General features: G+C 37.4%; 1 protein-coding gene across 1 annotated transcript in view; it reads left to right on the forward strand.

Moving 5' to 3' along the window:
• Cht6 (Chitinase 6) overlaps positions 1–21,508 on the forward strand; it is a 526,853-nt gene extending 505,345 nt beyond the window's left edge. The window contains exons 17-19 of the mRNA XM_068226058.1: positions 4,972–5,259; positions 14,894–15,133; positions 18,942–21,508. Of these exons, the coding sequence (XP_068082159.1) occupies positions 4,972–5,259; positions 14,894–15,133; positions 18,942–19,456 (1,043 nt within the window). The 3' untranslated portion in view covers positions 19,457–21,508. The remainder of the gene's footprint in view (positions 1–4,971; positions 5,260–14,893; positions 15,134–18,941) is intronic.
• Positions 21,509–27,468: the final 5,960 nt, after the last annotated feature.

Raw genomic sequence — 27,468 nt, forward strand, 5'->3', positions numbered from 1 at the left:
TGAAATGTGCATCCTATTATTCTTTCAAAGGTCAGTAGATGCAGAGTGGGCCTCGGCCCATAAGTGGCCACAGGTGCTCCCTGGTTCAAAAACTCTGCACTCTGACTGGCCAGCCGAGCAGAGGAGGGGTGGCCATGCCTCTCCCATGGCTCTACGCCTCTGCATTCGGAAGACAGGACAGGGCTGGACCTCACGGCTAGCCCCATCCATCGGCTGTCCTGGTAAATGGTTTTCCCTGGTTTTCCATTCTCCTGGACTAAGGTGAATGCCTGGACAGTTCCTAGTATAGGCCACGGCCGCCAATCCCCTCACTTTCTCCGAACATCTCCTTCACCCTAACAAATCTCCCGGCCTGAGAAACAGCATCACCATCTAAGAGGCCCTTCAGGAGAGGATTGAAAACATTTTAGTAGTAGTAGTAGTATATTCAAACACAACGTTGTATACCATGGAACACGGTACACAGTGCTACCATCTCTTTCATCGTAATGGGTGGTTTCCTGTCCCATCGTCACCATAAGACCTACCTGTGTGGTGCGACGTAAAGCAACTAGCAAAAAAAAGTGGTAGTTGGAAATGGAACTGAAGGATATAAGAAGGTGATGGGTAAATGTGGGGAAGATATAGAAGCTAATAGCTTTTACTAGAATAGGATTAGCAATTCAAATACATTCTTCAAGCATAAGGCTATTCACCACTAAGCATGGGATGATGGGGGCAGCAGATCCACAATACCTAGATAGACTGTATCATAACCGAATTTGAATTCAGAAAATCGGTTATGAATATGTGGCTAGTCTGGGGATTTTTCATTAATACAGACCAATAGTTAAATAAATATCTCTAGATCTAGGATGGAGAAAGTGAAATCAGTCTGCAGATGAAAATGGGTAGAGAATCTCCAGAAAAAGGAAATTAGAAGTACATGAATATGATTAGTGAAAAGTTCCAAACAATAGACAGTAAGCCAGTTCATGATATAGGAAGAGAATGTGTGGTGTACAGGGACATTATAGTCGAAATAACAAGGGAATGTCTAGGAACAACTGTGTGTAAAGATGGGAAAAGCAAACATCTTGGTGGAATGATAAAATGAAGGCAGCTTTTAGACGTAAAAGGAAGGCATATCAGAAATGTCTCAAAACAAGGACTTTGCAGACAGGGAATTGTATATAGATGAAAGAAACGGTGAAACAAATAATTGTTGAATCCTAGAAGGAGTTATGGGGATATTTCAGTAATAACCTGGAAAGGCTAGGTCAAGCAGCAGGGGCATCTTTCTGGACTGTAATAAAGAATCTTAGAAAGGTCAGTAACAAGGAAATGTAAGGACGATATGGAAGCTAATAAGAATAGTATTTTAGCTAAATCAGGTGGATTCATAATAGATCCCAGGGTATCACGGGACGGGTGGAAGGAATATTTTGAAAATCTTCTCAACATAAAAGGAAATCTTTCTGGTGATGTCATGAGCAACCGGGCTCATTGGGAGGAGGAAAATAATGTTGGTGAAATTACGCTTGATGAAGTGGAAAGGCGGCAAATAAACTCTATTATCATAAAGCAGCAGGAATAGATTAAATTAGTCCTGAAATGTTGAAATATAGTGACAAGGCAGGGTTGAAATGGCTTCATAGAGTAATAAGATAAGCATGGAATGTTAGTAAGGTATCTTCTGATTGGACAAAAGCAGTAATTGCACTTATCTATAATGAAGGGAACAGGAAGTATTGCAACAACTATCAAGGTATCTCGTGGATCAGTATACCAGACACTGGGTGAGTTGGCTGTGCGGTTAGGAGCACGCAGTTGTGAGCTTGCATTCGGGAGATAGTGGGTTCGAACCCCACTGTCGACAGCCCTGAAGATGGTTTTCCGTGTTTTCCCATTTTCACACCAGGCAGATGCTGGGACTGTACCTTAATTAAGGCCAAAACCGATTCCTTCCCACTTCTAGGCCTTTCTAATCCAATCATCGTCATAAGATCTATCTGTGTCAGTGCGATGTAAAGCCAATTGTAAAAAAAAAAAAAAAGAAAAGTATACCAGGCAAGGTGTTCACTGGCATATTGGAAGGGAGGGTGCAATCAGTGGTTGAGAGAAATTTGTATGAAAACCAATGTTGTTTCAGACCACAAAGGGATTATCAGGATTGGATTTTCAGTATGCACGAGGTAATTGAATAACGCTATGAGAGGAATAGACAGTTATGTTTAAGTTTCATAGACCTAGAGAAGGCTTATGACAGAGTGCCAAGGGAAAATATGTTTGCTGTACTGGTGGATTATTGGGATTAAGAGTAGATTATTAAAATCAGTCAAAGGCATTTATGTTAACAATTGGGCTGCAGTGAGAATTGATTGTAGAATGAGTTCTTGGTTCAAGGTGCTCACAGGGGTTAGACAAGGCTGTAATCTTTCACCTTTGTTGTTCATCTTTTACATGGATCATCGGCTGAAAGGTATTAAGTGGCAAGGAGGGATTCAGTTAAGTGGAAATATAGTAAGCGGTCTGAACTATGATGAAGATTTGGTCTTAATGGCAGATTGGCTGAAAGTCTGCAGTCTAATATCTTGGCACTTGAAAATAAGTGCAATGATTATGGTATGAAAATTAGCCTTTCCAAGAATAAAGTGATGTCAATGGGAAAGAAATCTAAGAGAAATGAATGTCAGGTAGAAAATGCCAAACCCGAACAGGTAGATCATTTCAAGTATTTAGGATACGTATATTCTAAGAGTGGTAGTATAGTAAGTTAAACTGAATCAAGATGCAACAAAGCTAATGCAATGAGCTCGCAGTTTCGATCAACAGTGTTCTGTAAGAAAGAAGTCTGCTCATGGACGAAACTGTCTTTACTCTGGATTGTTTTCAAACCAACTTTGCTATACGGGAGTGAAATCTTGGTGGACTCAGTATATCTTACTTGTGAGTTAGAGGTAACAAACATGAAAGTAGTGAGAATGATTGTTAGTACAAGTAGGTGGGAACAATGGCAGGAGGGTAGTTGAAATGAGAAGATAAAGGCTTATTTAGGAATGAACTCGATGGATGAAGCTTTATTCATAAACTGGCTTCAGTGGTAGGGTCTCATGAGGTGAATGGAGGAAGGAAGAGTACCTAGGAGAATAATAGACTCAGTCATGGACGGTAAGAGAAACAGAGGATGACCAATATGATGGTTTGACTCAGTTTCTAAGGATTTAAAATTAAGAGGTATGAAACTAAATGAAACCCCAGAGCTAGTTACAAATAGAGGATTGTGGAGGCGTTTAGTAAATTCACAGATGACTGACGATGGAATGCTGAAAGGCGTAACAGTCTATAATGTGTGTATGTATGTATATATCTTTATTTATTTCTATCTATCTCTCTTTGCTTTTATAGAACATGCCGAGAGATAAGTAAGGAATCTAAAAGGTTCTGGTTGATCAGGATACTTTGAAAAAAGCTGAAGCAGTTATGACTCCTCCAGAAAAAATAATTTATCTCAGATAAGCTTGCAAATTATGCAGTGTAAATTTAGCTTCTCTATCAAGGCATCTGTCAAACGTTTGGAACTCTGAAGTTGAAAATCTTGGCTATAACCCAAGGTCAGGTAGTACAAAAAGACTAGAAGAAAATTGTTTGTTGATGTAAAAGTAGTTAGCGGGGCGTAAAAACAATAACATTTTCCGGTTAATCCGAAAATTCTGTAATCCGAACAGACTCCTGTCCCAATTAGTTCGGATTAACGAGACTCTACTGTAGTTAATGATTACAATTACATTTAACATTTATTTAAGGTATTTTACAGGTATTTTTCATGTAAATTCCCTGTGTACCAGGGTACAAGAGAGTCTGTTCTGTGATTTAAGACCATATTGCACTATGGAACACTATATCTCACTGCATTTTTTCTTGCCCTTAATAGAACTGTAAAACAGAGAAATATAAACAGGAAACTATGAAGAAAACATTGATACTTATTGTCAACATGTGTAGGATTAAACTCATTACTACTCAAAAATAAAATGTAAAAAAATGTTCTACGGTCAATGGTCTCTCCTATACCTCTGGCATTCACCTTGTGAGAAAGTGGTAAACTACAGAAAACAACTTCAAATCTGCCGATGGAGGGATTCAAACTCACTCTCTCCCAAATACAATTTTATAGTTGCTTGATCTGTACCATGTAGCCAGCTTGCTCGGCCTTCTTCTTCTTCTACTTGTAACTGAATGGTTAAGTTTGCTAGTCTGTGTGGAGATTTAGAAGCTGCACCACTCGTATATCCAAGGTTCCAGTCATGACATAGCAGTGGCTGCTGTAGTCGATTTTCTTTTTAATTAGAGGGAGAGCTTGGTTATTGGCCCCATGTGCTAGATAAATGTGATATTCTAGATTCCTATTGTGTTTAGTAGTTTAACTGTTATTCTTTAGGTCGAACTTTGGTGCATGTACTGTGAGATTTGGAAAAAGAAGGAACCTTGGAAGTAAAAGTGAATATCCGTATTCATAACAGGTGCTGAATCTGATACCAGAATACTTAGCTTTGGTTTCTCATTTCTAATATGCTAGGAATCTGAAAACAGTGTAAGATACATAGCTCATCTGCCATCATGTTTAGTACTCATTTTTTTACCACTAGTTTGATGATGGAAGTACAGAACGGTAGAGATATTAGGTAACAAAATTTAAAGATATTACTGTATATTTAAGCAAAGATTCATTTCATAGTGTTAAGTAGTGAAATATATAAAATAATGTCAAATATTATTTTATCCAAGAGATTTAAATCAATTTCTATTCCTTATATTTGTTTCTTATAACTCTAAGCTTTAAAAAATAGTCAGAATGATTATCTTGTTCAAGTGTACCACTTTTAGTATGGGGTCTTTGGACAAGTATGGTTCCCTCGCAGATTTAAATATTGATTCTACTCTAAGAATTCCAGTGGTATTTATTGTTGTAATGTATCACTCCACAGGGAGCTACCAGTCTACCTGCTGGAACACTGCTGACAAGCAAGAACTTACTGTCTGCACCTGCCTCTAAAATAACTGTGGCGCCTTCTCCGTCTATCAACCCATCTTCAGTTACTCCTTCTTCGCCAGCTAGTCTCACCTCCAGCTCCAGCACCGGAGCTCCTCAAGGGAAGAAGAGGGTGGGAACACGCGTGATCAGGCGCCGGAAGTATGGACCTGGTGCAAGAACTAGTAACATTACCAGCACCACTGAAGCTACCACCATCAGCTCTGTCTCTACTGCTACTGAAGGAGGTGAGTACAAAGTCTTTCTTCTTCCTGGCCATTTTCTCAATTTTTTTTTTTGAGTTGGCATACTTGACGTGGAGTGGTCCAGTTTTATGGCCGATTGCCCTTAACATTATGTGAAGTGATGTATTGACTGTTGTGTGTTTCTCTGGTGGATAGTAGGGTGATGGTATGTGTAGGTGAAGAAGTGTATTAAGACAAACACAAGTTCCTAGTCCCCGACCCAGATGAATTAACCATACACAGTTAAAATCTGAAAAGGAAAGGAAAAAAAAGAAAATGAACTGTGGTTTTTATGAAGAGGAAATTAGAAGATATGTATAATACGAGACTTACCTCCCTTAAACAGCTTCATGGGTGTCTTTCACCAACAGCAGAGAGTACCACACTGATTGCTAAGTCAAAGCAGAGACTGGTGGTAGGAGTTCAGGTTGTGGGAGGAATGGAGGAGGGGAAGCAGTAACAGATGTAGGGGTGGAGAGAGGCCAGTAAGGCTAATAGAGCCTCTGTTCTTACTAACTTCATGTTTGTTAAAAAAAAAATGATTATGTCAATATTAGGCTTTTCAAGTATTTCAGTATTTCATTTAGGTTGTAATTAAAATTGAAGTATTATTCTAAGTGAACAAAGCAATTTTTGAGAGTAATGAGCAGAAAGCCTTTGTCAGTGACCTTCAAGATATCCGTATCTTGAGTAATGGATGTGAACTGATGATTGGCATCAGTCATATGTCGGCTCATGGCAGAAAACTGATTGTATTTCTTAGCATTAACATGCTTTAAATAATGCTTGTGCCTGTCTGACCCACATGCATTCCATCACATTTATTACGGTACACTTCAGTTTATAAACTCCAGAATTGAGAAAACTGTTATGTGGCTTGATTAAATATGTGTTGTAAATTATGGATGCATTGTTGTTATTAGTTTTGTGGGCTATATTCAAATTTTATTCTTTAAACATATTGATCTGATATATGTTGTTGTTATTATTATTATTATTATTATTATTATTATTATTATTATTATTATTATTATTATTATTATTATTATTAAAAATGTGAAGGATGTGTATATATTTTAAGGTGTCGTTTCTTTATTTAAGGTGGACAAAGATTGGTTCTTTAGCTTATTCATTATTTTGTCAATAAACTGTCCATTGTAACCGTTATTTCTAGCCATTGCTCTGATAATATACAATTCATTTCTAAGATCTATTTTGGATAAAGGGATAGTGAAAGATCTATGCACCATGCTGTAATAAGTGGCTTTTTATGTGAATTGGGATGTAAAGAATGGTGCTGCATAGAATTAGCAGTTTGTATGGGTTTTCTTTAAATGTTATAAGACAAATGATTAGCATGTCTGATGATTCTTAAATCTAGATAATTCAAAGATTGGTTGGCTTCAAATTCTAGAGAAAAATTAATGTGCAGATCTAAAGCATTAAACATAGCAAGAGTGGCAGTTTCATCGGTAGATGTATGATCTATTTTGACAAACACGTCTTCAACATATCTGGCCCAACAGCATATGTTGTTGAAATCAGTATTATTAAGAATTCTGTCATATTCAAAATTAACCAAATAAATGTCTGCCAAATTCCCTGAAGCCAGAGAACCCATGGGCAAATTGTTTTGCTGATAAATGATGTTGTCAAAGTAAAATAATTGTTGTATAAAACCATTTTTAAAATGCTTGGAAATTGTACGATTTGAAGATGGCTCAATTTGCTAGATTTCTTTAAATTATTGCTAATTATGTCTATTGTGTCATTTATGGGAATGCTAGGATACATATTAGATATGTTGAAAGAGTGGATGGAATGGTATGGTTGAATTTTATATTTTTACAGTATTGCACTTCTCCATGATTTTTTAATTGATTTTTTGGCACATTTGAATGTTCCCCATAGCCTTACTTATATTTTAATTCAATGATCCTTGTGGACACTATGAAGTTTTCAACACAATATCACCAATATTATAATCTAAAATCAAGAATGCAAGAAACATAACTTCAAGGAGCAGCTCAATGTATGGACTCACATGTCAGCACAGTAATTTCACCTATGTGTTTTGCTGATCATTTCATTTTATTTCCATCTAACATCTGAAAGACTGAGAAACAGTTTAAAATACATTCAATACATTGTAATATTTTATTTGCACCCTTTTTTTTCATATATCAAAGTATATCATTCACAAAAATGTTTTAAAAATTGTTTTTATGCAGTCATGACAATATTCTGAAGGAATTCTTGACCACACAGTCATGTTTTAATATTTTAATTAATTGTTTTTCTGAAGATGGTGCAAACATAAGGCCAAAACATATGTTGATTATAAATAAAGTATTATTGAAATGAACAGGAGAATAAATAAGAATTAATAAAGCTTATACAATAATTAGCTGCCAATTTTGATAGATAATGAAGTTTATATTTTGTAATGAGCAGAGACAGGTACCGAACCCTAAACAACTGGGGGAAGGACACATATCCAGACCTATCAAAATTCCTTCTGAATATTGTTTCAAAGGTGGACTTAATGTGCAATCATTTTCATCAAAACCAGAAGTAACTACCTTAAAAACTGATCACTTTATGTAACTTCAAAGTTGTAAGGTAGAATTTATTAAATTCTGACAAAATAGATTTGTAAATGGAGTATAGTACTCCGATAATATATTAAGGATTCAAATATATTAAGGATTTAAGAAAATCTGACTATTTCAGTGGATAAAGGAATATCAGCTTTGCTTATTAAAATAATTTTGATAAATATTTAGGAGTTTTAAACTCCAGGAATTAAATATGTAAATAGCTTCAAAATTTGAAAAAAGTGAAAAAGGAAGTTTTTGCTCTTGTGGCACACATATATAATTGTTTTCACAGTAAAATGACTGAGAGATGTGATCTAAGGAACTCTTTTTCCAACCATGTTGCCAGTTGTACATATTTATTAACAGCTCACCAGTTTCTCTCCCAATGATGACATATTTGTTAAGTTTTAACTTAGCGGTGCTATCTTAAATGACCAAGACAATATCTGCCACGCAGTACTTCCTTTTCATGAGACCAAAAGTCCAGTCACAAAAAAATTAAAAAGTCGTATGACCCACTGGCAGAAAAGAAATTGTTATTTCTTCATGTAAACTTGACATAACTCTGCACATAGCAATGTTATTTTTATTTTTTACAGTGTAGTTGTCAGCATGAAGGAACAAATCACAACACCTATGACCAGACTCCTGTGCAGGCAGTCGACTTTAGTTAAAATTACCAGTTATAAAATATGCAGCCAAGTAAATGTCTATAATTGTAACTATGCATTATCTTGCTGCCCAAGCTGGTTATTTCATATTTCGGTACAAGAAGACAATGCATGAACTTCATTTAAGAAACTTACCTTAAGCTGCCAATGTTAAATTCCCATTGCAACTTAAGGTATGATTTTGTTAGACTACAGAGCTTGTTTCCAATGTTACATTGAAGACTTTTCCATATGGTCACATCACTGTCACTCCTTTAATCACTTAGTTCCAGGATCAGGCTAACAGATGATGCTCAAATCTAAAAATAAATTTTGTTTGCCCTTCTTGCCTTTTACCTTCATAGTATAAAATTTTGTCATGAAACTTAGGGTAGGGTTTCTTGGAGAGTGTCACATATAAAGAATGGAAAGACAGGTAGAAACCAAGTAGGAAGGAGATCTGTTTGGCTTCTGAATAAATGTAGGAACACTCATTGCAGTATGAGATAATCTTTTCTGATCGCTGAAGACAGAATAAAGAAATGCAAGCCCAAATATAAGACTTCTTTTAGATCTGAAAATTCCTTTGATAATGTTGAGTGGGCCAAGAAGAATGATCCACAATCAGTTCAAGCATTAAACAGCTCTGGGAAAGAATTGAGTGGAATGAAATAGAAGGAATTATCCAGAGAGGAGTGAGAAAAAATTGAATTGTACCTCACCAACTTTCTAATGTATTTATGGAATAGAAGATGCTGGTAATGTAAATCAAAGATAAATTTGGAGAAAGATTCATAGTTCAAGGGGAGAAAAATAAAACTAATTAAAATTAAAAATTAAAATTAAAATTTGAACCTGAAATGGATGTGAGAGAGTTAATTGGTAATCTATATTGAGATATTTATGTACCTTCCTCTTCTCTTCACCATTTTTGCTGAGTTGTTGTCCATGCCACAAGAGCCTCTCTTGCCATGTTTGAAAGCATTTAACTTGAAAATAACAATCTTATCCTCTCACCGGAAAGGGCTAGGATGTGACATGTTCGTGCATTTAATATTCTGTTTGACACAGTGGGTTGGTCATAAGTGACATGGCGTATCTTGGCATCTGGTGTTTGCATATTTTAGGCTTTTATTTGTGCTTAATCTAGCTACATCATCTACAATTCAATTATTAGAATGTTAGATCTTCTTGGATGGTGCAGATGACAGGCACTGGCAGTTGTAGTGTCCTTCCATCCTACGCTTAAAACAGAAAGTCACGTTGGATAAAATAGGAAACCACCAGACTAGACAGTAGGGGTTATCAAATTGGAGCTGGTAGATTCTTTGAAGTACTTCAGTTTTGTATACTTCATCCAGGGTATCAGAATTCAGAAAGGCAGCAAGTTTAATGCTGGATAAAGGCAAGTTTTATGAAGGAGAAACATTCAGAAGTGAAGAGTATGTTTATTCGTAAAGTTACAGCTTGAAATTTAACTTTGATAAAGCACATGTTCTTTACCAACCTGCACCAAGCTACAATGAGGCAGCTCATTCAAACATGGTGAATGGTGTGTGGCCTCCGGAGAAGAATGGTGCAGGTCTTTCAACTCAACACTGTATAGGCGAATCATGGTGAATGATAACACCTTGCACATTATCAAACACTTTACTTACCTTTGTAGCTACCTCTTGACACTGAAATACAGCATCATATCACATGCACTAGTACAGCGTTCAGTTGTCTCCTTAAATAACTCTTCGACAACCATGACCTCTGAGTCCAGACAAGATTTAGATTTAATGACATCAACACTTTCCAAGACTTGGTATAATTACAGAAGACACTTCTGGAAAAGTATCACTGTCTTAAGGCAGTACCTAAAGTAAACTGATAGGACCGATGAACAAGCATCGTTATCTTGGAAGAGGGCATTGAGGTAATGATTATCAAACAACACAGCACCCACATGCCTAACATGCCTTCCAAAGCTGGTGATGTATTCTCAATTGAAGGATGGATAACATTATTAGAATGGGCAGCGAATATGATACAATGATGTTCTAGAGTCTAATATACAGGAGGGCCAAACTGATGAAGTATTAAGTCTGATGAAAGTGATCGTAGAAAATAATGAGAAAATCGGAGGAGGAATTAGGGAAGGACCTTTAGCAGTTTTGATTCACCTGCATTGCAGTACAGCACTTGGTTCTGGTATTAGACTTTTCAGCCATTTGGGAACCCATAATGGGTGACCTTCATGGACTCACCAGTGAGTAAAAGCCTATGATGTGCTGTTTCTTTGGTGAAATTCATTGTCACTTTGTACCTGTGACTTTGATAATTGGTCACATATAACCGCAAGGGATAACGTGCATGATAGTTCACATGCACATAGAAACTGTTTCATAGTACTCAAGAAAAAGTATATGAGAAATCTGCTAAGTAAATTTTTGATGACGTTAGATCTTCTTGGACTGTGTGGATGACAAGCACAGGCAGTTGTAATGTCTTTCCATCCTACATTGAAAACAGAAAGTGATGTTGGATAAGAGTTGAAGGTCCTATTAATACATGTTGTTTCTGTTCTAAATTATTTATAATTTGATGTGTGTTTTGGTTCTCCCGAAAACAAAAACTAGATGATGCCATTAATTCATTTTTCAAATCAAATCAAAATCTCTTTATTTGCAAATGAGGTGTCTACCTCGGTGACAAATGGTACACTAAAATACATTATTGCCAAGCACTAAATTTTAAATTAACAAGAGAAGAAGAACATTTTTCTAGAATACAATAATATACAATTTACGCTAACAATTTTTTCTATTAAACAAACTGATCATCCTTAATAAATTTATATTGTTTACAAAATTCTACTTATAATATCCCCTATAATTACAAACATAGTCAACTCATATACAGTATGTGGAATTACTTCAAATAATACTATGCAACTGGTATAAGATTAAAATTTACATTGCATTTATTTACTTCTTTTTTTCTTGTCTTGTGTGACCCTCTTATTAAGCATTTTTAGTACGAGTCCTACATCCATTAATACAGCCTTATAGTCACCTATTCCTTCAATTACCTCAGTTTTATCAACAAATTCCCATGGTTTAACCAAGAATACATCTAACAAGTTACTGAGACGAGTCGGTTCTTGTACTACTTGTGTAAATCCTTCCTCCCAAATTAACTTATTTACCAGTTTCTGTTCATGGGCTTCACTTGCAGCTCCATTCCATTCAACTTCAGGCAAGTTTAGATCTCCCCCAATTATTACCATATCATTATTATTGTTTTTATGAGTAAAATCTATTATTTTCTCAAATATTTCCATGTTTCTTTCCTCTCTTCCAGGCCTATATGTTCCTATAATTCCCACCTCCATATTATCACAAACTAATTTTATCCCTAATATTTCATCCCTTTCATCGGTAAACCATTCATGTGTACAATAAGTTTCCTTCACCAGAATAAACACCCCCCTCCCTTTTTATCTGCTCGGTCTCTACGATAGACTGTATACCCTTCTGGAAATACTTCTCTATTACCCACCCCTTCTCTCAACCACGATTCCACTCCTATCACCACATCAGTCTCATAAGATTTCATCAATGTACCGAATTTTAATTGTTTATTTACTTCTCTGACAGTTTACTAAGAGCAATCTCAGACCCCCTTCTTCCCTAAAACTTGAATTGTTGCAGTTGGGTAACCCAGATCTTTGTACATAGATCTTGATTTAAGGATATGCCAATTTAATGGTATGGGTTTTCTTAAGTGCATATTAGTTTGCAAATCTCTGTTGATAATTGTAGCAATTTGTGTACAGAGAGTTGCTTTTCCATTACCATTCAGCTGTAACCCATGCCTAGTGAACATTTGCCTGCCAAGACCTAAAGTATCTACTACATAGACATTTCTAAAACTCTTACATAATCTCTTGATTTTTATATTTACATCATGTACAGCTTTGTTCACACACGAGTCCTCTATAAGGTCATACCTGGGTGGTACGTTAACTACAAATTTTATTAAAGATGATTCATTGACTGAACATTTGAAGACATGTGGCAATTCGGCCAATATTTCTATTATGAGCAGTCAATAGAAAGAAGAATCTGTAATCAAATTTGTAACAAAACACATGGCACCTAACTACTTATCAATATATTTGCTCGATTATTGGACATTATACATTTTCCAGCTAACTCATTCCTAGTTGCCAGCATTTCACCCCAGTATGCTAAGTTGGACTCGTCAGTTAGTAAATAGCATACCTACCAAGACGCATGGCTAGTGCATATAAATTTACTCATTCGGAAAAAATATTTCAGATTCCCCATGGGAATCAACATCTTTATCACCTAACTACTTCTCGATCAGTGCAGACTAAACACTGGAAAATTAACCGCAAGATACATGAAAAAGATGACAATTTGTAGAACTGTGCCTTCTTTTTTTAATGCTATTTGTTCGGGGCGTCGACCTATAAAGATCTCTTTTGCCCCTGCTTGCACCATATATGAGGAACCTGCATGTATTATTTAAATGGCGGAAGCATAAAGTGTTGAATGTGAGGAAAGGAATGTTAAGGATGACACAAAGACCAAGTCCCCAGGCCAGGGATATTAATCATTTACAATTTAAAACCCCTGTCCCAGCTGGGAAACGAACCTGGGAGAACTGTGCTTTTATAAGATTTCAAATGCTGGGCATAAACTATCTGGACTTGTCGATACTATGTTCACAATCTTATCAAAAACAAATCGAGGACAAATAATTGTATTGCTTGAAATATAGTAGGAAAATACATTACAAAAAGATTGAATTTCCTTACATTCTACTTATTTGACTCACTCTTTTAATCTTGAAGAGCCTTGTGCTGATGAATGCTTGATGAACGTAAGTGACCTTTTCAAACATGTTTAGTTCCTCAATACACATCACTGGCAACTCATACAGATACAATTCAAGATGAATCGCTGGACATTTCCTATTTCATAATAAAAGGTTCCTCAGGTACCAAGTAAATAAATAAATAATTAAATAAATAAATAAATAAATAAATAAATAAATAAAAAATCTGAGAAGAAAAATCAGCATGATGTGGATTTTTTGTTTGTTTTGCTAGTGGCTTTACGTCGCACCGGTACAGTTAGGTCTTATGGCAACGATGGGATAGGAAAGGCCTAGGAGTTGGAAGGAAGCAGCTGTGGCCTTAATTAAGGTACAGCCCCAGCATTTGCCTGGTGTAAAAATGGGAAACCATGGAAAACCATCTTCAGGGCTGCTGACAGTGGGATTCGAACCCACTATCTCCCGGATGCAAGCTCACAGCCGTGTGCCTCTATGATGTGGAAAGATAGGATTTATTGTCAAAGGACAATCTAATGTAACAAGAAATGTATCATAACAAGTGAATCTTAATACTACAGTAAGGCACTTCAACAGTTTCAGATATTTGAAGTTTAGATAAGGGAAGTACCTACGAAGTCAGGCTTTAAGAGTCATGATGGAGTGATCAAAGTGGATTTTTGAGGTTGGCAGAACACCTTAATAAAAACATAAAAGAGTTTCAAGAAACACTTGGGAATTGAAATGTCGTATGGCTTTTAGTGCCGGGATATCCCAGGACGGGTTCGGCTCGCCAGGTGCAGGTCTTTCTATTTGACACCTGTCGGCGACCTGCGCGTCGTGATGAGGATGAAATGATGATGAAGACAACACATACACCCAGCCCCCGTGCCATTGGAATTAACCAATTAAGGTTAAAATCCCCAACCCGGCCAGGAATCGAACCTGGGACCCTCTGAAGCGAAGGCCAGTATGCTGACCATTCAGCCAACGAGTCGGACCACTTGGGAATCATCAACTATCATTACAATACAGCTAACAAAAATAGGGCAACTTCATTCAATTTAGCAAGAAGTTGCAAATCAAACTATGAAAGTGAAAGAAATATCTTGAAGAAAGCTGTTGATGATTGTCTTCGTCATTATGAATAAAAAAGTGAAAAATATGTTGTAAGATTAAATTACGTTCTGCATGAAGGCAATGTGTGAGAGATGTTCGTAATGCATTTCCGAGTTCAGTCATTCAGTAGAAAGTTCTTTCTCGCTTCTCATCAATCCCCCATAGGGCAAGGGCGTTTAAGTGATTTTTGTTTCTCTAGATACTGGATGAGAAGTGATGGATATGTTTGAATACAGTGAAACATGGTTCCCAAGGAAATGAAGGGGTTAAATAGGACATGAGATTCGATAAATTTGGGGCTGACTATAACCTATGCTATTTAACAGTGCAGATCTTATGGAATCTGTAGTTTAATCGATCTAAGCTGATATATTTCTGTCAATATAATTTATTAATATCTCTATGATGGCTCCCTTTCAGGAAGTACTGCTGGTAAGACACGTAAGTTCAACTTTCCTCGCCGAAGAGTTACTCCATTGCTAAGTTCTCTTGGAACGACACCTCTGCCTCCTGTGGTTCCCATCTCCTCAACAGCAGTGCCTGATGATATGGAGCTACTGGAGTCCATTGAGTACCCGTCTACTGGGCTAGACAATCAACCAACTGGATTCGACATATCCATCAGTGCCACACCTTCTCCCAGCAGATTTAAGACACTGGGTGAGTATTAGTACCTAGCACCATATTCTTCCAATTTGCAGGAATACGATGGAATTAACAGGGAAACTATTCTATGACTTGACTGAAAGCTTGCGAGAGGACAGAGTAGAATTGGAGAGAAACCAACTGTCTGTAGTAAGTAATAAAATATCCTCTAATTAGAAATCGACTAATTTAGTTGGATTAGCTGGACACTTGGAGGACTCACTGCAGATGCTGAACAAAGGAGCATGCCATCAATGCAGATGAACCACATTCAAAGTAAATTAAAAAATTAGTGGCACATACAGTCTATTAAGGGGCTTGGCCTGCTAAGACAATTGCTACATATCCAGATGATCTGCCAATATCAGTGGAGGGACGTTCTCTGCTGAATTACTTTTCTTACATGCCCAAGTCCACTGCCTGTCCTCAGTTGGCCTCACAGGACTGAGAAAACCCTGTTTCAATACTGAGTTCAGGATTAAAATACTTGCAAAAGCAGGGAATCGAAACTGTGGCCTTTGGGTATAAGGTAGACATACTACCTGTTCATCATGGGGACAACTCCAATTATTCAAGCTAAAGTTGTTGTTTCTTCTGATTCATGTTAGGACCATAGGACAACAACAGACCTAAGTATTTCTAACGAGGAAAGTTCGCTAAGTGCCTTACAGATATCAGTATCATATTGAAAGGTGTAAAATTCAGCTGTTAATGGTGTTTTCAGAAACAGTTTTAGCATCCCATACACGCTTATGGGTCTTAACAAAGAAACAGGTGGGACTCAGCTAAATCTGCAATATTAAGGCAAAATTGAAAGTAAGACACATCCTGAATGGAAGTATGATAAATGTTGAGAATGATTACCAAAATTATATTTATACACTGGAACAACTGTTACTTAACTTCAAAACATTTATAATTTACTTTTTCATTCACTTAATTGTAATTGTAATACTTTGGCTAAAACCTACTGCCATAGTTTATGAATACACTGCAAATAATACTACTTGAAAATAGTAATACACTCTTCCGAACATAGTACAATGGGTAAGTACTGAAATTTCTTTACGCTTCCAACAAAGGGATCAACTGCATAGATCACAACCTTTATTATCATAGTACAAGATGTTCAGGGGACATAAAAATCTGGTCAGACCTTCTCCTCATGCTGGGTTAAAGCCGCATTCAAGTTATACTTCAGTTACTGTGGAACTAGCTATACTGCAGGTTTAGCAGAGCCTTCCCTATTGTAAGCATAAGTGATGAGATATTGGTCTTGGTGGAATAAACTATTGTCAGGTTCTTGAGACATTTTCACTCTATCTACAAATCTCTTTGAAATGAAAGCAATGGCAAGCTACCTCACTCCTCATCTTATCTAGTACACCTCACTTAGCGCTACCATCATTTTTGTAGTTTCGATAACTGCATACCTCCAGTGGTGATATTTGAGAATTCAACCAGCCTCCGAGTTGGAAACTTAACAGATAATCATTCTTGTTCACCTCTCATACATCTGTCATCTTACAGCATTAAATGCATCTCCAAATTCTGTTTAATTTCAACCGAGCGGAGTGGCTCATATGGTAGATCCAAGGTGTGGGTTCAACCCTTCTCAGTCTGGTGGTATTTACAGGTGCTCAAATACATCAGCTTTGTGCTGATAGATTTACTGGCACATAAAAAATTACAGTTAGACAAAATTCTGGTTCTTTGGTGTCACCCGAAAACCATAAGATTAGTTAGCAGAACGTGAAAACATTATTATTATTATTATTATTATTATTATTAGTATTATTATTATTATTATTATTATTATTATTATTATTATTATTATTATTATAATATACACCATCTTCATGCTGATAGAATTACTGGCACATAAAAAGCTCTAGTTGTGGCAAAATGCTGGTTCTTCAGAGTCTTCCAAAAACTGTCAGATTAGTTAGCAGAACATGAAACCATTATTATTATTATTATTATTATTATTATTATTATTATTATTATTATTATTATTATTATTATTATTATTATTATTATTATTATTATTATTACTAATTGAAATGTGACGGTCAATGGGGTAAATATTTACTGAAGGATTTCCTTACATATGGCATTCCTTGTACTATTTTTTTAATTTTATTTTTTTACAATTTTCTTTACATGCACCAAAACAGGTAAGCCTTATGGCGACGATGGGATAGGAAAAGGTTAGAAGTGAGATGAAGTGACCATTGTCGTAAGTTACAGCTCCAGCATTTGCCTAGTTTGAAAATGGGAAACCACCGAAAACTATCTTCAAGGCCGCCAACAGTAGGGATCAAACCCAGTATCTCCGGAATGCAAGCTGATACCTACATGACCCAAACCACGCAGCCACTTGTTCAGTGCATTCCTTGTACAATTAACTTTTAGCACTATTGTAACTTTAAACTATCCCTCTCTTGACATTGCAACATTTAACTTGCCATGGCTGAAAACTGAGTTAAATAGACATCTTCACGTTCCTTGAGGTTTACTGATCTTGATACAAAATGCCAAGCGAATTGAAGGAAAATGGAAGTTTTTTATCAAATGTTAAGTCAATTTGAGGATTGGAGCTCTCTGTCCACCTCTATCTCAACTTATTATTTGCAAATCTAAACAATTTTTGTCAATACTATTTAGAATGCGGCCCTAATCTGATTCCGTTTAGGAGCTGTTGGGAAACGTTCCAATTTCTAACGAGTATTACAGACTATAAATCTCATGTCACCGAACTCGATAGCTGCAGTTGCTTAACTGCGGCCAGTATCCAGTATTCGGAAGATAGTGGGTTCGAACCCCACTGTCAGCAGCCCTGAAGATGGTTTTCCATGGTTTCTCCTTTCCACACCAGGCAAATGCTGGGCCTTTACCTTAATTAAGGCCACAAATGCTTCCTTTCTACTCCTAGCCTTTTCCTATCACATTGTCGCCATAAGACCTATCTGCGTCTGTATGATGTAAAGCAGCTTGCAAAAATAAAAATCTCACATTTGATCCGAATTGACGGTTGCACCTTTTACAAATTGTCAGATTGTATTTAATTATCCTCCTGACCAATACATAATATGTATTTTGAAGAAGGGTCAAAGAGAAGAGAATACAGAAATGTTTGGCGATAAGCATGTGGCCAAACAGGAAAACCTATGAAATTTTCCCACAAGAAGGAATGGAATGTCTTAACCTGTGATACATTTTAGAAGACAATTTACACACATTAATGAATGACTCTTTGCCATTGGGACTTTAGAGGTGTATCTCACATTCAGCTGTGCTAATTGAATATCGTCAGCTGCTGTGGAATTTAATTTTAATCCAGACACCAAAATCTCATTTAAATTTAGAGGAATTTTCAATCTAATGTGCACCGTTCAACTGCTAGGCAGCAAAACAGTGGCTATTCCTGTCCATGAAGTACAGCTGACCAGGAAGACATCTGACTGTGCATGCATGCTTACCCCTTCCACCTCCTCTATTGTGCCACATGCCTTAGTGCTCTCATGGTTCAGGCAGCCTTGAAGTGCTGGTGAGCATTTTAGCCAGTCAGCTTGCTACATTTTTCTTTAATAATTTAAAAATGTAAGGCAAGAAATGTTTATGCTTTTAAAGAAGACACTCTGAAAAATCTACAGGTAAATCTACAGCTTTCCCCAGAATGCTCTACGATGTCAACCGGTTCAGCCATTCTCTCAAACTTGCAGTTACATAAATCAGCCTGGTATTTTAAATATATAGATTACTCCCAAGATGTGATAATTTGTTCTGACATCAAGCTTATGATTTTTCTTTTTCTTTTTAGGCTCCATTGAACTTGAAGACGATGTTCTGCCCAATCGCCCGCTCTTCTCCAGCACTGCGTCCATCAGCCCGTCTACCACTCCTGCTGCTCCTCGGCGAGGCACCTTCCCTCGAACCAGGGGAAAAGCAAGTAGCCCCATCAGTATCTCGACAACTGTAGAGCCACGCCTTCGACCTCGGCCCTTCACCAAGGTAACCGCAGCCAGTAGCTCTGCAACACCGCGACCTCGTCCACGGCCTAGTGTGGTGGATTACGAGTACTATGATGATGTAGATCCTGCTCTTTTGGATGTTGCTCCTCTCTCTAAGAAAGTGAAGATCCACACTGATGGCTATATCGAGTGTTTGGACCAAGGAAACTTCCCTCATCCATTTTCTTGTAAGAAATTCATTTCATGTGCAAAGATGGAGAATGGGGACCTCCTTGGATGGGAGTACACGTGTCCACGGCAATTATCTTTTGATCCCATTGGTGGGATCTGTAACTGGTCAGCTGGACTGGGTTGTAAGGAGTGAGTTTCCTTAAAAGGCGCAAACACTTGGGAGCTCAATTCAGAAATGCAGAACTTGAGTGAAAAGTCGGCAATATCTATGGGTGAAACCAGGCAGTGCACTCGCTGAAAAGATGGATGTTTAAAATGGTGTTTGTGTAAATTTCACCTTTAAATGTAAGATCTATAATATTGTTTCGGTATGACTGTTTTCATTCTCTAAGTGGAAAAATCACATATGCAGGAATTCAACCAGTGTGAAGGAAGGGCATTTGAACTGTCCAAAAATGAGAATGTGAGTTGTTAGCGGAGAGTAAACATGTGTGATTAAGACAGTTCATCCGAGAAAATGAAGAGTAAGCGGCCAGATAAACGACTTTGCTGGCCCCGATACGATCTCATCAGCTGTCAAATCAGGAATAATGTAGATGGCTGGTCTACCTTTTCTCATTCCATTGCCTCCCTTCATGTGATGTGTTTCTCTTAGGAGATGCTGTGTTGTATAAGGAAACTTTTATTCCACTGATATTGAAATACTGGACTGCAACAAAAGCACAAATGGGTACTATCTGCAAGTGAAACTTTTACATTCAAACAGCATAATTCCTTAATAGCAGGAAGATACAATATTTGGTGCTTTTTAATTTTATTTTTTACATTTTCTCATTTTAGCTGTAAGATCTGAAATATTACCTTGTTGAACCTTTCCATAATTAAAACTAAACTGAGAAAGGGAAGATATTATCATCAGCAGTCATTAAAGGACCAATGAGTGCCAAATTTTCATTACCAGCAGGTGATAAAAAAACCCTTTATTTTCAGAACATTCAACGTCCTAGATGACTGCAGATAGAGAGAGTCAACTTAAAATGATATAATGTTTGTATGATAAAGGAGTAAGGAGCAGAATACAATCATATTTCACTGGCAGATTACATCTTTTCCATAGCAATAATGTCAATGAATGCTGGTAGCACAGTATACAAACAAACACAAAAATATCTGCTGAAAATAAGGTTACACTGTTCAGCTTCATCCTGTCAACTAAATTTGTCTTAAGAAATATATATAGATATTTCTTACTTTACAGTAACGATGTCTCGTCAAAAATATCTGATATGAACTTTTGGAATGATGAGTCCTGTGTTACCAGTGATTTCAATGTGTGAAGTGCAAATAAAATGTTGCTTTGCCTCCTTTTGGATCTAGGGCCCAACTTTAACTATATAACTCCTGGGTCTAGCTTTGCTATGGCCAACACTACTAAAGTTGGAAGTCTGTTAGCCGATAAAGTAATTTATAAGACTATTTTCACTGCTAGCTTACAAATCCGTTACTTATACCTAGTTTGCATTTTTGCAAGGCCATAACCACAGATATATTTGGATGGAGCAGTCAGTTTTAATACTGATGAAAGTTTCTTGCCCAATTTTTCCTAATGTGATTGAGAAACAATGATATGTTAAAATATCTAAGTAACAGAAAAGGTAAATATATTGCAAATGAAAATATGGTGAATTCTCAGAATGCTTCAGTTATCATGAACTTTTACGTTATGGTAAAGTTTGGATGACTTGTCTAAACAGCTAGGATTTTGGTTTCATGTTAAGAAATTACCTTCCTACGGACTTAAAGCTAGCTTTCATCAAACAATATATGTTTAGAAATACTGCAGTGTCAATCTTATGAAACATCACAAACAGAATTACCGTACATGTTATCTTTAATCCTTATATTCACTGTCCAAACCTTCCTCTCATTTGCAATGTGATAAACTTTTACCTGATTTGCAACAGAAAGGGACTAAAATCTTTTCTCAGTGGAATGGATATAAAGCCATATATTTTATGTTATCATTATTTAAATGATTTTTAGTTATGTTTTAGTTATTTATATATTTCTCCACAGTTTCACACTGATGTACCACTACTTGTATTCATAGAATCCTTCCTTGTAAATTCAAACAGTTTGTGTTTGTTGTACTTCATCTTGAGGGAAGATGTTATGTAGTATTATAGTACATAAACACTGTTTAATTTTTACTGTAATCTATGTACATACTGTACACCTTCCAAAATAAATTTGTTGATGTAAATAAATATTTTTATTTTACATATATTGTGTATCCAGCTACAAATACCAGTCCATGTCCCATGATTTTTATTCTTGTTGCTTCCTTTTATCAGCTGAGAACATTTTTATATTATCTCTGGTAGTCTGTTATGGCCATGTCTCTACTTGTGCACATAGATCTCATTATTAGAGTATTATTTTAAGTACTATCCTAACATTCATTTCCATACCCAAACATTTTGAAAGTTGACAGCAGTGCTCTTATATAATGCAACTGTTCGATGTCAGACAATGCTTCTGATGAAAAGGATACAGCTCAGGAACAAGCATATGAAACACCTGATGGAGATATTATGATCCACGAATAATGTGTCTTGTGGCTGACAATGGACATTTTAATATTTTATTATATCTCCCTTAACTGGATAACCAACTCCATTTGCTCTTCAATACAATAACACACAATTCCATGTTCTGTGAACAGAATGACACAAGCAAATATAAGATGACACCACAATCACTGGTGTGTGCACTATATCTGCATTAAATTGCAAGGTTAGTTTCTACCGAACTTTTGCCAGGCAAATTGTTAAATGTTTTTTGATGCATAGTGATTGTGATTTCAGTGTGTTACTGCATTCATTCGGATGGTATATCACTGTTGGAGCAGTCATTGCCAAACTGTTCGCAGGTTAGCTCTGGACAATGAGTGATTAATCAACAACGATGCCTGACTGCCAAACAAATCTAAGAGCAGTAATCAGAGAAATAAACTGATATTGTGGAGAAAAGGACACTATTGGGATAACAAACATTAAAGATGACAAGGAAAATATTCACAGTGATGGGGGCCACGTTGTCTAGCCTGACAATTACCCAGAGGACTTGCGTTCAATTCCTGGCACCTCCAAGAATTGTAATCCTGGACTGAGGGCTTGAACGGTGAATACTTAGCCTCATGAGATTAACTGAAAAGCTGTCTAATATAAGGCCATACCCAAGAATTTTTCTCTTTTATGGGGGGTGAGGGGGGTGGGGAGGGGTGTTCCAAAAGCAAACATTGTAGGAGCAATAAAATGCCCTATGAATGTGGGTGGCAGAATACACCCAAGATATCCTCTGCCTGTCATATGATGTGATTAAAGGGAGACCTGGGCTGTCAACTTGGGAGCATGGGTTGGCTACTATGGTTCCCGTAGCTGAGTCTGGCATTGCTTCCACTTACTTCTGTCAGGCCCCTCACTTTGATCTTTCCTTTCCGACCAGCCTTGCTCAACACTTGTTCTATTTTGACCCTGGCATTGGCGTATCTGAAGGACTGGGGTGCTATTCCATACATGCCAATCGACAACGTTCGGTATCGGTTACTCGACCTTCCGACTGCTTGGCGAGCGCTATTCTGTACTCTTCTTTAGCGATAATAGTAGCTGAAAGCTGTTGCTTGGACCAATATTCTCGGTTGGTGACTGTCGGCTTGTTGACCCGTCGTTTGTGTGTTAACGACAGCAGTGTACACGTAATTACGCCTATTAATAGCATTTGTAAGCAGCAGAGTAAAGAAATTATTGTTTATGAAGATATTTCATCAGTTAATAATGAGTAATGAGTTGCATTTTATTGTCAGATTAAAGATTGTGTAGCATTTTTACATTTTCTAGTTGAGCTAAGAGGATTAGGTTAAATAATTGTACGAAAGTTAGAACTTGTAGGATAGGAAATGATACTTTGTTTAGGATTTGTAAGTGTATATTAGGTTAGGTTAATTACTGAGGGCCCTTTAAATAAACAGTTCAGCAATAACAAACAAAGCTGCAATTAATATAGAAGAGAAATCTTCGAGAACTACATGATGCACCTTTCAGATCACTTCGAGCTAAAGATTGGATCAAAACATTAAACCATGGGATGGAACTGTCCTATTTAACAGACATGCAAATGGGTTCAATTTAAATCAAAGCTAGAAGGATGAGTGATCTACGAGAACATTGGATCTTGCAAAGAAAGCAAAGGGTTTTGACCTGTCAAGAAAGCATTGGTACCAAGCCAGTGGCTGCGTAAGTTGAGCCACATAGCTGTCAGCTTGCATTCGGAAGAAAGTGGGTTCGAATCCCGATGTCGGCAGCCCTGAAGATTGTTTTCCGTGGCTTCCCATTTTCATACCAGGCAAATGCTGGGGCTGTAATTTAAGGCTACAGTTGCTTCCTTCCCACTCCTATCCCTTTGTCACCATAAGACCTATCTGTGTGTGTACAACATAAAGTAAATTGTAATTTTAAAAACAACTCTTTGGTGCTCCCTCAACAGGCTTAGGACTGGACACAGCTGTTGCAACTACTTCCGGCACAAATAGGGCTAGATCAGCTAAGCAGTGTTTGATTCTGGTGTAGAGGAGCACGGTATCGAACACCTTATCCAGTGCTGCCCTCCCATTCTTACCTTGGAAGCCCTAACAATCTGTTCAGTCTCACTGCCAGACCTTGAGCAATAAAACAACGTAGCAGTGGCAACCCCGCACCTGCAGCCAATTGTTCACGTTTCACTCTGGCATTTGAAACCCGAGCAAAAATATAACTTACTTGAAGCCCTCCTCCCTTATCATCACTCTAAATAGCTCGAGCTTACACCACTCCTGTACTTCTTAGAGACAGTGTGTTTCCTATAGGTAGCCAATAAATATTCACTTACGGAGTGTACAAACTGACAAATTTGTTTAATCAGCACATTGCTCTGGTAGAGGGAGGTTCCACTAATAAGGCAATAAATCAGGACAAATCGCAACTCGTCTGACCCTTCTTAAGAAAGGGATAGTCTCTTGTGGATTTCTCAGCCAATTGGAATAACTTTCTAATGTTTACCATTCTTGTTATAATAAACAGAATTCAAACAAAAAGATTTAATATGTACATTTTTCTGGGGAAGAGGTTAATTTACTTCAGCAGCGCATCGGTCTCTCACTGCTGGGTTCCGTGGTTCAAATCCCAGTCACTCCATGTGAGATTTGTGCTGGACAAAGCGGAAACAGGACAGGTTTTTTTTGGGTACTCTGGTTTTCCCTGTCATCTTTCATTCCAGCAACACTTTCCAATATCATTTCATTTCATCTGTCAGTCATTAATCATTGCCACAGGGGAGTGCAGCAGGCCTTGGCAGCCGGCACAATTCCTCTCCTTGCCACAAGATGATTCAGGTTAATTTACTTACAGGGGAATTATATACCCCCTCTCCCACCAGGTATTGCCTGAAATTAAATACTAGTGGTTAGGCCCTATGATCCTTCCCACCATTACTTTCTGATTTTGCACCCTGGTGCTGAATGTTGACCTAGTGTCGTTTTGTATTTTTATTATCCAATCATTGTGATTTCTATATGATTAAATAAAGCATAACTCAATAAACTGATCCTTATAACATTTTACTCATTTACCAAAGAGCAGGGTATTCATGAGAAGACTCACGCCAAGTGAGGATAAATAGACATGATGAAAACGTCCTTAGAGCTAGTTTTAGTAGAGAGATTGCAAAGGAATATGCAATTACTCAAGAGAATAAATGATTCAACTACCATCAGTTTATATATTTCTTCTGTAATTAGGTAAATTATAATTAACTTTTATTGTCCCACTATAATAATATATTATAAACAATTTTATAATAATGCTTTCTTTTTAATGTCCCACTAGCTACTTTTGAGACTTTGGGAGGTGCTGGCATATTCGAGAACCTTCACATGCCACTGGATTGACTCAGTATCGAACCTGCCTACTTGAGCTCAAAAGGCCAGCACTCTACCACCTCAGCTACTCAGACCAACATAAATACGAAGGGCATACTATATTGTTTTACACTTTATTTTTTTCTACCCAAACGAAGTACATTACACATCAGTTGTTACATCCACCTTCTCTACATAATCTCCTTGTAACTGTATGCACTTTTGCCATCGATGTGTCAGTCTCTCCAGACCTTCCTGAAACCATTCTTTCAGAGTGTTGCATACCCATACTTTGACAGCTGTGTCGAGTTCTGCAAAATCCACAAAACGGCGACCAGGCAGAGGTTTCTTCATGTTTCCAAACTGGTGATAATCAGTTGGTGCCAAGTCAGGAGAGTATGGTGGGTATGGCAGCACCGTGAATCCCATTTGTGGCTCATGTTAATGGAGCCATGTCTCATCACAAGTCACAAGCCTAGCCATGAAGTCGGTTGGATCTTGATCATGGCATTGCAAAAGTTCTCTGCACACGTCCACAAGCCCCTGCTTTTCATTTGCAGACAAGAGTCTTTGCACCCACGTGGATGAACACCTTCCTCAACTGTAAGTGGCCGTGCACGATCCGCTGCAGGGTGTTTTGGCTAATTCCCGTGACTGCCTCCATTTCCATAAATATGATGTATTTGTTTCCTTGGATGGCCTGCTCGACCCGGGCAATGTTGGCTGTTTTTAACACTGTCATATTCCTTCCAGAACTGGTTCCCTTCTCCACCGATGTGCGCCCTGTTTTCCAAACTTCCACCCAGTTTTAAACTGTTTCGATGACAGCGCATGTTCTCCACAGACTGCCACCAAGCGCTGATGTATTTCTGCAATGGTCACGCCTTCCTTCCATAGGAACCAAGTGGTATAGCGCTGTCCCTAGCGGTTGCTTTCTAGGTGTTCTGCTCCTACGCTGACAGTGTTGTTATGAAATGGCTATGACGAGTGCATTTGTTGGCCCCTGTGAGTGTGCTGCTACCAAGCAGTGGAACAAGACACTACTTACACATCACCACCTTCAAAAGTGAAATGTGAATCATACCCAGATGTACAAAAATAAAGTGTAAAACAATATAGTACGCCCCTGTAATTTTTAAATTTAGCATTTATCACCACATATTTACATGCTTCGTCATTTGGTAACCTCTGATGAGAGGAAGTTATGTAAGATTTCTCTTTGCTGGATTTCAAGCTTGGAAGATGAAACCACAATCCTAATTATAAACAGAGGTGTTTAGTTCATTTGCATGTTTTTACCAACTGAGTACTGAAAGGCATAAGTCTAAAATGCTTTGCTTTTTACATTGCATTGACACAGATGGCAACGATGATGGTAGAGGAGAGAACTAGGTCTGGGAAGGAAGCAACTATGGCCTTAATTAAGATACAGCTCCAGCTTTTGCCTAGTGTGGAATATGGGAAAGAATGGAAAGCAGTATTCAGGGCTGTCGACAGTAGGATTTGAACCCATTATCTCCCGAATGTAAGTTCACAGAGAGTCTGAAAGGAAGCAGTGTGAAAACTTAAGTAGTCTAAGAGCCATATTACACACCAGAATCCGTAGAAAATTCTGATTGGAGACTAGGAGTTGCTACGTCCTACTGAATGAGAGTACAAAAAGAATAGAGAAATAATCACTTTAGTCTAGATATTTATTAATGTTTTCAATAACAGTGAGGAATCGCTCCAAAACTACAGACTGATTTTCAATTTCTGCAAAAGCCTCTCTGTTATTTTGTTCTGTAAGCGTCCATTTTCAGCCTGCTGTAGAGAGCCTTGGCCATAAGCATTGCTGCCTCAGCCTGCTGCTTTGCAGTTTCACCATTCATCTGCAAAGAAAGAGAACAATTTAAGTTTAATATTTTATTCATAAAAAAATTTCTTGCTACTGGTTTTATATTGCACAGACTCAAACAGGTCCTATCCCATTGTTACTGTAAGACCTGCCTGTGTCAGTACAATATAAAAGAGATTTTAAAAATACCCATATGCCATTGCTTACGTGTCAGTAAACTCAAATTATAAAATATATGAAGCATTTGCCAAGGAAATCCAATTGGTAAAGTATGTATATATATTAGCGGGAAAGAAAAGGATGAATTGTGTCATACATTTCATGCATACTGCATGTTTGTGGACAGCTGGAGTAATAGTCATTGGTCACAATATTTAAATAGGAAAAATCTGCTGTAGACATTAATGGTAATTTA

Source organism: Anabrus simplex, chromosome 2, assembly GCF_040414725.1.
Source record: "Anabrus simplex isolate iqAnaSimp1 chromosome 2, ASM4041472v1, whole genome shotgun sequence".
Taxonomy (NCBI): Eukaryota; Metazoa; Arthropoda; class Insecta; order Orthoptera; family Tettigoniidae; genus Anabrus; species Anabrus simplex.